Source organism: Phycodurus eques, chromosome 3 (assembly GCF_024500275.1).
Source record: "Phycodurus eques isolate BA_2022a chromosome 3, UOR_Pequ_1.1, whole genome shotgun sequence".
Lineage (NCBI taxonomy): Eukaryota > Metazoa > Chordata > Actinopteri > Syngnathiformes > Syngnathidae > Phycodurus > Phycodurus eques.
Window position 1 is genome coordinate 12,786,547 of NC_084527.1, and position 12,819 is coordinate 12,799,365.

Genomic DNA, 12,819 nt, shown 5'->3' on the forward strand with positions numbered 1-12,819 from the left:
GTGAGGAGAAGCGGCTCAGAAAATGGATGGATATCTATTTAGGCGGCACGGTGGGCGACTGGTTAGAGCGTCTGCCTCATAGTTCTGAGGACTGGGGTTCAATCCCGGGCAACGCCTGTGTGGAGTTTGCATGTTCTCCCCGTGCCTGCGTGGGTTTTCTCCAGGCACTCCGGTTTCCTCCCACATCCCAAAAACATGCATGGTAGGTTAATTTAAGTCTCTAAATTGCCCCTAGTTGTGAATGTGAGTGCCAATGTTTGTTTGTTTATGTGTGCCCTGCGATTGGCTGGCAACCAGTTCAAGGTGTACCCCGCCTCCTGCCCAATGATAGCTGGGATGGGCTCCAGCTCTCCCGCGACCCTTGTGAGGATAAGGGGTTCAGAAAATGGATGGATTAGATCTATTTATTCAATACATTCTAAACACCTGGTTTAATGTCAGGAAAGCACAGACCTTTGGTAACGGTATGAATACAATATGAGTATTTCATCTCAGATGAAAGGAATATTAAAAACATTCTGGCTAGTCTCTAGCTCTATTCGAGAGGAAATAAGTTGTTTATAAGGTCACCTTTTGATTTGAGTAAGAGACAACACTGTTGGAAATGTAGTATATACAGTATAACAACTACATAAAAAACAAACGAAGACACACTCACTATCATGCAATAATGTATTTCTTTTACAGTCTCTCACCTGCACCTGGCTGACTTCTTTTAAAAAAAAAAACAGCGTATGTCCATCTGCAAACACTGTTTCATAAGGTGTCCTTCGTAAACTAACATTTCACCAGATTTAGCACATGTAGTTAAGGCAATGAAAGTGACCTGATACTGCCAGTGTTTTTTTTTTCTCTTTTTTTTCTTTAACTGAAAATAAACACCCACGCTGTTGTAAATCAAGCATTACCTGGTTATTAGTTTTAACACAGCTGGAAAAGCTAACTAAAAGCTAAAGCTAACTACCGTACCACGACAGCATGTCTACGATGGCCAACATGAGGTATGTTAGCTAGTTTAATATAGCTTACCCCTTGCTAGTTAGAACGTATTGTAATGTCCCCACAAGCATCGTTTTATTGAACAAATGGTAACCAAATAAACGCACAATAAGCGCATTCATACTCGAGCTGCTTGGCCACAACTGACGCGCAGGCGCTCTTCTCAGTCATTAAAGCAAGCTGGACTTTTTTTGTTTGTTGAAGACGCTTACCCTTTCACCCAAAATAACTTCTTCAGTTCTAAATGTTTATGTGTGGAGTTTCCCTATTTATGCCTCTGGTGGGTGTGGCCCGTAGGTGGTCACGATAGGGTGTTGCTGTTGTTGCCCGACGTGGATGGTCAATGACCGTCTCATGGCAACCGGTCTTTCACTCGCTTGGTGGCAAAACAGCTCATTAGGGCCTCTTCCCATGGAATGAGATAATCTTTGCGGGGAGGTATGTCTGGACATTGTTATCAGCAGACAACAGGCGATGCCTCAAACCTTTTATAGTTTGACATAGAAGGCTTCTTTCACATCTCTTTCAAACCGACAGTCACTTCTCTATCCAGAATTTGATTTTATGACCGTCAAGTTAAAACTTTTCATCTTAACTACCGAATGCTCTTTTTTTTTTTTTTTGGGCTCTTAATGTGAAGATATGATTCAGCTGTTGCTCAATGCAGGGGCGGATCTGTTCTCATTGGATACAGGGCGGCGGGTCACCCCCAAAGTCCTGAAAAAGAAACTATTTACCTTATCAATTCAACAGAAAGCTGTGAGGTAGTACGTAGTTTTTCCAAATAACTATAACACACTTATATAATAACAACATAGCCTTGCCTGATGGATGGGTTTTATTGAATTAAAGTTCCATCCATCCAGTTTCTTCACCGCTTTTCCTCAATAGGGTCGCGGGCTGCTGGAGTTAAATGATGTTAAAGTGGCCCTTGCATCCTTACATTTTTCTTCTTCTCTTGGAGTTTGGCAACCATAGTCTAGAAGATCACCCCACCCCCCACAAAAAGAACCACACACACCAAAAGGAACATTGTGTTCATCTTCTCACTTGTTGTTCTCTTTCCTTCGCAGATTGCCTTTTTGTGACTGAATACTTCACCCGAACGCCTCGTAAGCTCAGTGCTTACAACTCATTCGCCAGTGTGGAACTGTTCCACTTCAATGTGCCTGACGACACCATGATGGCCGTATGGAACCTCATTATCTTCAAGGAACAAGGCGGTACCTTTGGTGACAGCTGCCCCAATCGCAATGTGGCTGTGTAAGTCAATTACACTTTTTGTTTCCAAACTGGTGTTAAGTTTGTTGCATTTGTTTTGTGAAAAACTGCGGCACGGTAGACGACTGGTTAGAGCGTCTGCCTCACAGTTCTGAGGACCGGGGTTCAATCCCCAGCCCCGCCTGTGTGGAGTTTGCATGTTCTCCCCGTGCCTGCGTGGGTTTTCTCCAGGCACTCCGGTTTCTTCCCACCTCCCAAAAACATGCATGGTAGTTTCATTGGCGACTCTAAATTGCCCGTAGGTGTGAATGTGAGTGCGAATGGTTGTTTGTTTGTATGTGCCCTGCGATTGGCTAGCGACCAGTTCAGAGTGTACCCCGCCTCCTGCCCGATGACAGCTGGGATAGGCTGAAGCATGCCCGCGACCCTAGTGAGGAGAAGCGGCTTAGAAAATGGATGGATGGATGTTTTGGAAAAAAAACATTTCCACTGGCAAAAGCAGGTACTACCAGGTACTATTTCAAATACGTGGTCAGTTTAGGTTCTGACCCATAAAATGGTTATGGCTCAATCGTTATTATAGTTTATGATACATTGCCTTATCCCAGGGGTGTCACAGGGAACATTTTGGTTATGGTTCCCCTTAAGGCGTTGCTTATAACAGTGAAACCACATAAATGTATAATCGCTACAGGTGTAATAGTTTTCTGGTTTGGTACGTACCTTTGTCATGGTTAAGTTCTTATTCAGTACAGTGAAGGAACAAAATGCAAAAGAAATGTAATGACAGATTTAACGACATTAAAAATGAAACATCAATAGCTTAAATCTTTTCATGAAAGTGAAACTTCAATAGTTTGTCTTCGTTTTGGTAAATGAAAGATGTAGACAAGTGCAACAGTAACAGTTGGAAGATCATAAATTAAAGCGCTATAAAAACAGTATTTTTTTCCTGCATTTGTTATTGTTTCAAATTCTGCGAGAAGTTAACGTTAACTTTTTTTCATAATGCACGGATATTCAGGTAGGTGTGAAGCTGTTTCAATTGAATTATCAAATTTGACATTTTGCCAAAATCCAGAAACTGAGCAGCACTGTTTGCGCTTACAGATTAGGCTTGTGGCTAGAGTGCAAGGAAGTTACACTTAAAATATATTCTTTGTGGGAATCCTAAAACCCTAACAAAAACAATGTACATAGCTCATAGTTTTGGTTAACAAACGATTTTCAAAGCAGCATTGCTTCGGTTTACGAACAGTCACAGCATCAATGTGTAATGCTCAGTTGTTTTCTCGCACACAATGTGAACAGTGAAACAGCTCGTGTATTGGATCTCATTAGATTTTACGGGTGTACCTCATTTTGTGGCCAGTGAGCGTTTGACATCCCAGTTGTTTACGAACCCGAGCGGGGAAGTAGTAATGAAAAATGTCTTGTGATTGACAGGTACTTAAGGTCTGGTGCTCCCCCGGTAATCAACCCCCTGAAAACTCACTTCCCTCGGGATACAATTGTCCCAGGATCCTTTGCGGTGACTCTGACCTGGATGCTCCCGAACCGAACCACGGGGGTGCTCAACGTGACCAGCCCGCTCCCTGGGGACTGGTTCCTGGCTGCGCATTTACCCAAGGATGAAGGCAAGATCTCAGTCAAGGTAACATGACAACAAACATGGCATTGTTCGGCGAGCCTCGAGTAAAGCGACGCGATTGAACGCCAGTGAACTGTTATGCAGGTTTCTGCAACTACTTTTAATTAGTGGCTGACCTACAGCCACGGGTTTTGCTGCGATTTGAGTTTTAAATTGCAGGAAAATGGCATTGCAACGCTGTAGATGTAATAGCCAATCAAAAATGCCATATCGTGTCACATGAGCTTTCGCCACAAAAATTATGTTTCCAGGTATGAAGCAAGATCCACCCAGCTGCTTCCAAGCCGTACCACAATAAACACAGTATATATTAAGTACATATCGTGTTTTACTATAATACTTAACTATATTGAGTGAAGTATGGAGAGTCTTTGTTGCCAAAATGCACAAGAGCTTTGACAACAAAAATTACATTTCCGGGCGTGAAGCAAGATCCAGCTGGCAGCTGCCAAGCCTTACCAATGTATACAGTTTATCGCTGGCGTCGAGCGAAATCCTCGCATCTCCAAAATCATCACTTTTAAGGAAACAAACAAACAAAAAAACTGTATGTTTGTTGGGCAATTTACATTCGTTAAAGAGAGAAAGCCATGATCAACACTTTAGGTTGGCCAATAATTTGTCATAGTAACAGACCCACGTGGGGACTGACCAATAGTATGGATTTGTGAAAAAATATGAAATTGACCAGATTTGGACATAGGAGGTTTCTTCCCAACAGTGACAATTATATATTGTGTTTTACAATAATACTTTGTTTGTAATTTTATTTGTACATGTTTCTAAAAAAGCGAAGCGTGGAGAGTCTGTTGTTAAAATTCACTGGTGCAGACAATGAATAGATCCAACAGCCTCACAAATACACTGTATATTCACTCCTTTATTTTGTGCCTGTTTCTTGTCTTTGTATTATAATATAGCTACTGTAGCCAGAGCAATCTGCGTCTACTTTGACACCAGAGCCATATTGTTTTTGGTTCAATTAAAAATATAATACAGTAGTATAATGTGGCACCTCACCACCTGAGGTAGCAGTTTTTCCCCATTTTAGTGAGTTGGTATAGGTGTGAGGGTTAATTGTCTGGTGTGCGGATATGGATGGCTGGATGTAATGTGTTTGCAATTGTCTAGTTCAGTCACGTTCAGCCTTAATTTGTGTGATAAAGGGAATAAGTTAACAATATGAGCAGGGGTTTCCAAACCTTATTCATCCAGGGATCCATTTACAGGTTATATGTTTTTCCAAGGACGGCATGAGAATCTCAACGTCTATTAAATATAACAATCAAGTGACCCCCTGAATGCCATGGGAATATTATTTTTTTTGAAATTTTAAACCTAAATATTCACGACGTGACCCCAATTTGAGAACCAGTGAGTTAGAGTTCATAACAATATGCAAATAATAAACATAATATTCAATTAGTGGTTTTGTATGGTGTGCATTATGTAGCTGCAATATGTGTGAGAGTAGTAGTGCACATTTACACAGCAGCATGAAAAGGCCGGTAATTATATAAAATGGCCAAATTAGCTGAAATTTAATTATTTGTTGCTTAGTGACGGCTCAATCACAGCTTGTGGTCACTATTTTGAAGGAAAGAAATCTCATCTGCAGATGTTATTCTGCACAATACATGTCCTTACTAATCAAAGAGTAACACGACACAGCAACAGGTAGCCATAGTAACGCTCGACATGGTACAATAGTTTTCATAAATAAACCATTAAGATTATTAGTCACTGCAACGCAGATGGCAGATTTGGGTTGATGATCTTTAATTTGGGATATTATAAGCTCATTATCTTGTTTATCGTCAGTAAGCGTCAGGTGTTTGTGCAGCGCCGTCGCCCCATTCGTCCTCCTCCGACGACTTAAACAGATCCACACATGACTACTTTTATGATCGACTGTCATCCCTGCAGTGGCGTTCTTAAAGCTCTTGAGGAAGGAGCAGTTTAATGATGTGACTGTGTAGTTATTATTTTTCGTCACATTTATGAGCTGTGCTCGGATTGTGCCGAAGTGATGGACTGGCTGACCTCGGGACCAAAATGTTCCTCCCTTCCCCTCCAGATAGAAACACAACGATGCAGCATCAGCAGCATTGCAGTGTAAAAAAAAAAAAAAAAAAAAAAAAAAAAAAAGAGAGCAAACAAACATTGATATGGATCAATAAGTCAATTGTCCAGTCACTACGAAAACATTGACCCATATCCTCAGCTTTTATTGGGAAGTCATTGTCGCATTTCCATGTAGTTTCAAAGAAATGTACCAAAAAGAGTATTGTGTAGTTTAACAAAAACTATGACTATTATATGTTCTGTTTTTTTACTATGTACAGTTATAAAATAGTAATGTCATTTTTAAATGGAGTCAAACTCCACCAAGTCTCTATGGTGATTTATTTTTCTCCAGCCCAAATACTTTTTCCGCAAAATGATTAAAGGCAATGTTTTGGTAATTTGCAATGCCCTCGCATGTGGGAAAGTAGAGCCACAGTCACGATGCACTTTTCAGCCATTTACTGGCCGCTGAGAGAAAAATAAAACAAAAACACAAAGAGCACAGTCACGCGGGAACTGCTGTCGACCACAGCTCATGCCTGGATACTCACATGCACACCACCCCACCAGGCCCTGCTTCACATAGACACATAGACACTATAAAGGCTATGGAATATTCTATACATTTTATGCTTGAAATGAATAGAAATGCCATTAATCCATTCCAGCCTCCCCATAAAAACAACAATTTCTGTTGTTGTTGTTTTTTTTATTGAGGAAAACACTATAAAATTGTAATTTATAAAAACATAGAGTAATAACATGATTTATATGTAAATGTAAAGAATTACTGGTAAACATTTTGTGCATCATGATTAATTGCGGCTTCTTTCGCTGTGGGCAACTTGCGGGGGGCATATAGTTCAGACACAAATGAATAAGAGTGATGTGATTTAATGTGACTCAGTAAGCTGCAGTATATTTGTCATTTTTTTGCATTTTTTTTAAATACTTAATGCCTGTGGGCATTGTTATATTGTCTGTTTAGATGTCTTACTGCACCATTTGTGTTCAAATACCCATTGCTTTCAACATTATTAATACCGCCATAGCTGCTATCTGTTAGCCAATCTATGGAGTTTCCCCTTACCTTTAAGTAAACGTTATGTTGTTGTTTTAAATACACAACATGTAATTCTCTGTTTTGTGTTTAATTTGACAGTAAACTTCACCTTGGGGTGGCGTTAAAAAGCATAAGGCCTGATTTTTGGAGAATTTTTCACTATCTGTCGAACTGCTACTTGTTGTGAGTTTGGTTGAGTTCACTGCCAATTTACAGTGCTCGTATCTAAAATCTTTGCTCACAAGTCAAAGCAAAAAAAGCGTCCGAACGATGGCTCGTAGGCTATCTCCAAAACGTTTATTTCAAGGCATCACTGTATACTGTAAAATATATAGGCCTATTCAAAAATATATAGATATATATTGATAGCTATATCTCAGATTTCCGCCTATAGCTGGGGGGTCTGGAAGGTATCCCCCGTGATGAATGTGTGTTCATTGCGTTCCTTGCACATCCTGCGGGCCGTTCACCTTTCGAGGTACCCCTTTTGGTCACTTGTGTTTTCCTCACCTGAAAAGAAGAAGACAAATCCTCCCAACTGATGTATTCAAAGAGATTAGTATTCCGGATTGTGCTGCAGAACCTAAAGAGGCAGAACCGTGTCTGAAGAGTTTTTCTTCATCTCATCGCGTCCGTCTACATGGTCACATCAACACCAGCTGATTTCCATTGCAGGCAATTTTATTATGCCTTTGCTTGTCCTTTCGTTTGTGGTCTCCAGCGGCTGAACACAAAAAAAATTACAAAAAAATAAAAAATCATGAATGTCATCGGAAATTGCCTCACACGTGTAATTGGCTGGGTTCAGGGACACCAATGACACACAGCGGAAATGAAAAACTCATAGCTTCTTGCAAATTCTGCTTTCTGAGGCCATTTTCCACCAAGCGAGGAATAATGCATACACGCCTGATTGCGCACACACATGCAGACACAAGTGCACGCATATAAAGTGTAATAAATCCTGATGTATTGATCTGCAATATTAACAAACAGGAAGATCAGAGGTGTTGTTAGCGCACACTGCACGTCTCGTAGTCGTTCATATAAGTGTAATTTATTTTTCAGTTTGGACCTCATTGACTAAAACTGGTTACATTTACATGTAAGTCAAATTTTTGCTGGCAACACAAAAAAAAAAACAAAAAAAAAACAAGCACAAAACAATCAAGTGATGGCTCATAACTTGAAAAACTAAACTAAATTGTCAAAGTACTACTGTATTAAGAATATTGTTATTATTTCAAAGGTTCATGCATGAGTGTCAATTTAATTAAGTATTAATATTAATGAAGTAATAATAAAATAGGAATTAATTGTTAGGTTAGAAATGGTGACCATAACTACACTGCTAATGTCTCTCAGGCCCCACATGAAACTCATGACTGAATATCATCACTAACATAAAAAAATAATGTATCAAAAGAAAAAAGATGTGTGTAGAATTATATAGAAATTACTGAAAAGCTAAAACCGCGTGCTTTGTTTTTTTTTAATGGTAATGTAGCCAGCTCTTTTGTAATGTCATAGCTTAGCATGCTAATATTAGCAACAGGGTTTGCGTTAGCAAGAACAGGGGTGTTATTAGTGCAAACGTCACGTCTCCTAGTCATTCATAAGTCTCATTTATTTGACAGTTTCAACCTCATTGACTAAAACTAGCCTGGCACATAATGGCGCCATTTAATACTGTCTGATTTTACAGCTTATCAGCGCCGCGCGCCGCCTCATGATTACCCATCATGCAAAGCTCGGCGTTCAATGAGGGATTTAATGGGAGGCGATATGAGATGGAAAAGATATCAACTGTGTAGCCGAGCGTCTGACCATCCGTCTTTGTTCTCCCACGTGTTGGTTTCCCTGATAAACAATGAGACTCTCATTAGTTACACAACAGTACCGACATACACTCGTTTTTCTCCTCACTTAACTGTTAATCATTTGTTGGGCCATTTGGTAGTGTAGTGATTCACCTAGTTGACTTCTTGCATTCATGAGGATTTCATAGATCAGCACAGTACATTAGAGCTGCCCTGACCAAAAATAATAACATACTGTATCTGGAAAGCCCTCATTAAATTGTTTAATTTTAGATTTTGATGAGTTGACATTTTTTAAATAAAATTTGTCATTAATTAGTCATTGTAATGTACTTTTAGTTGTCTTTACAAAGATGGATAGCTAGATAAATTGTATTTACCGGTAATTATATAGAGTGGTATCTTGACTTTATGAGTTTAAATTGTTCCGTGACTGTGCACATAACTCAAAGCACTTGTATCTCATATCAACTTCCCCGAATGAAATGAATGAAAATGCATCCATTTCAGACCCCCCCCGCCCCAAACCTTTATTGTCTTTAATAAGAGAAATAACACGGTACAGTATTGTCCTGTGTACAAACATACAATAATAACATCATAAAATGCAATGTAAAATGTTTTTGCTCAACTTCATTTCACTTTCACTGAACTTAATCTTCGTCTCAGTTTTTTTCCCCCTATTTTGCCATGCTTGCCTCAGTTCCATTCAGTTCTCCATCTTTTCATGGACAGAGGTCTGTAGTTTCTAATTAGAATGTCAAACTCATTTTTGTTGCCGGCCGCACTGTATTTCTGTCACGTACGTGGTTAGGGCGAAGGCGAGGAACGCAAGGCAAGAACATGGTGGACCCAATTGCAGGGAAGCAGGGAGGCAAGGCAGGAGTGCGGGAGTCTCAAAATAATAATATTTAATCTTCAAAAAAGGAAAACAAGGATATTGGATAAAGCAAAACTGAACGAAGTCCCACCACAGATAACAACCAAACCAAAGTAACAAAGAAACACTTGAATATCTAAAACTGGAAACAAACTAGGACCTGTGAGTAAGATGTGGAATAGAAAGGGAAAATGACACCTGACAACGACATACCGCAATGATAAAGACAACTGGCGACTATGACATGGTAAAGACATGTGACAACGACAATGAACCGACAAGAACGGAAAGAAACCAGGGAACTAAATACAAACAAATTGACGAGACAACGAGGAACACCTGGACAAGACACGAGTGGCTGGAGAGAGCTGATTGGTCGACACAAAGTAGACGAGAACAGGTGGACACGACAACCTAATGAGCAGACGACAAACATGGAACCAAACTAAACACAACCCAAACCAAAACACAAACCATGACAATTTCAGGTTTCCCTTTGAGGGCAGCAATTACTGTAAAACCATATAAATGTATAATCACCTCATCAAATGATTTCTTACAGTACACACACAAAGTGATAGATATATAGATTTGAAATATAAAGTCAAGGAAAAGGAAAAGGAAAAAAGGTTCGGTAACGAAAAATGCTTGGAATCTCAATGTTATTAAAAGTCAAGACAATTTTCTATTTTGGAACAGATTTTAGCAACGCACAAGATTAGTTTTCACGGGCCTCCTAAAATGATCTGGCAGGCCGCATCTGGCCCCTGGGCCTTGCGTTTGACACCTGTGAATTAGATGGCCGAACGGATGGATACCTGGATGGATGGATAGCTAGCTGCAAGCCAGATAGATAGCTTAATTATTAGCGTATTAGCACATTATTATCTTAACGTGCTAATATTACCAACATGGATTGATGGGACAGGATTATCTTCTGAGGTATGGATAACAAACTGAGGGACGGATGGAGAGGTAGATGAACACGTAATTGACGTAATTGGGGGGGGGGGGGGGGGGCCTTCAAATATCAGGAGCTTTGATTGAAAGCCAAATGGCAGGCTGTAATCGATCAAAGGTTCACTAATGACACGCCTCAGTATTTGTCACGACAGAGGGATGAGGGGGTAGTGATCACTCGACAGGAATGAAAGACTTCATTGGTCATTCACACCTGTCCTCCTCGTGACACTCTGTTCCTTTTCAAACTAATTTGGCGGCTGATCGTTCGAGAAGCCTGCCGGCTCCGTGTCACAGATTGACATACGTGGCACTCTAATGGGACACCGCAGCAGCAGCAGTGAAATGGAGGGTGCACAATTCACTGACTGGCTCGTTGGCGGTATGGGGACCCAAATGTGTTATTAATCCCTGAGACAGACTTTATGCTCACATGCGTCTGGAGGCAGATGGTCTGAATGATAATGATCTTCCTCTTGCCATCTTAAAAGTCCTACACAATTTATAAGAAGTCATTGAAATCCGCTCTGTCTGTGTCTTTTTGATATAGGGTCTGTCTGAGGAGTGCCAGTATCTGTTCCAGCCTCAGCTCATTGTCCAGAGGCTCATTGGGATTGCGGTGCTCTATCCGGGATACTTCATCGACCAGATGATCCCTGCTCACAACAGATTTGCTCTTTATAAGTAAGTCCACGCTTTATAAGGCTGCAAAATAACAGCATTATTATTTTTTTTTTTTAAGTTTGAAACTTTCCATGGGTATATTGATGGGAATAAGGGGGAATTTACAGGAATAAACAAATAAATGTCAGGTTTGTCTAAAGGGAACTTAAATGTTGTGGAAAAAACACAATCTTGCCTACTGGTAAAAAAAGTTTGAATATTAATTTGGGCAGGATGGTGAAGTTGCGGCCAACGTCTGCCTCACAGTTCTGAGGTTCAGCGTTCAAATCTCGGATCTTTCTATGTGGGGCTTGCGCGTTCTCCCTGTGCTTGCGTGGGTTTTCTTCAGGTACTCTGAATTGTAAAACATGCTTGCATGCTAGGTTAATTGAAACCTCAAAATTGTCCATTGTTGTGGATGTAAGTGTGAATGGTTGTTTGTCTATAGGTGCCCTGCAATTGACTGGCAAGCAGTCCAAGTTGTACGTGGCCTCTCACCCAGACTCAGCTGGGATAGGTTCCAGCTCACCTGCGACATAAAGACCAGCACTATAGAAAATGGATGGATGGCTGTTAGTTTGTAGAAGAAAAATTAATTCTCATCAATTCCCTTGGAAAGACTGCAAAAGAATATATATATTAAAAAAAACATCTGCTAAACTACGCTTTAAATATTTCTATATTTTTGGGGGGAAATTGGCCCGTTTAGCTAAAACTAAAACCTTATTTGCCTCAGTGGGCTCCCCTATCTTATTACTGTAGTCCAGGAGTGCAACTTGTTCATTAAAAAATAGATTTTTCTCTGCATTTTTATGGATTTTGCCTCCTGTAAAAGTGAAGTGTCAGAGGAGCAATATGAAGTATTTTACATTCTGTTTTTTAATGATGTTTTTTGGGCCATTAAGTCAGTGTTCTGATGAATCTTCCCAAGATGTTTGGATCTATTGCTGGATGTATCTGGCTGGTAATACATTTTTTTCCTTAAATAAATATAGCTTTTTAGTGTCTTTCTTTACTGAGCTGTAACTTAATCCTCAAGTAGGATAGATTTTAATTGCTTATGTTTCATTAAACATTTTGGGGGGGACATTCCAAATGTGCCCCCCTCAATTTCCCAGTGAATAATACATAACGCTTAATAACAGCATTCGGGCATACACTGTAGGTTATTATCTATTAAGATGTTTATTTCGAAGCTCACCCAAATTAGAAAAAGAAAGCAAAAGCAAACAAGAAACTAGCTAATAAACAATAGAAAAGTAGTGAATAAACAAAATATCAACAGAGTGCATCATTCACAGTCAACAGTAAATGTGTTACTGTTTATTAACACACCCAGTTGAAGTTTAATGAATTACATGTTTTGTATTTAAAACAACCACATAGCTTAGTTTTAGGAAAGTCAGTTTAGCTTAATGCTAACAAACTATGCAAAATGCCATAGACGGACCAACGAATAACATCGGTGTCGCAGTGTTAAAACCTATCGTGGCGC

The 12,819-nt window shown here is 39.8% G+C and overlaps 1 protein-coding gene across 1 annotated transcript in view; it reads left to right on the forward strand.

Annotated features, from left to right (window-relative positions):
- tmem8b (transmembrane protein 8B) overlaps positions 1-12,819 on the forward strand; it is a 54,864-nt gene that overhangs the window by 6,347 nt on the left and 35,698 nt on the right. Inside the window, exons 2-4 of the mRNA XM_061673452.1 lie at positions 2,073-2,262; positions 3,667-3,874; positions 11,212-11,345. Of these exons, the coding sequence (XP_061529436.1) occupies positions 2,073-2,262; positions 3,667-3,874; positions 11,212-11,345 (532 nt within the window). The remainder of the gene's footprint in view (positions 1-2,072; positions 2,263-3,666; positions 3,875-11,211; positions 11,346-12,819) is intronic.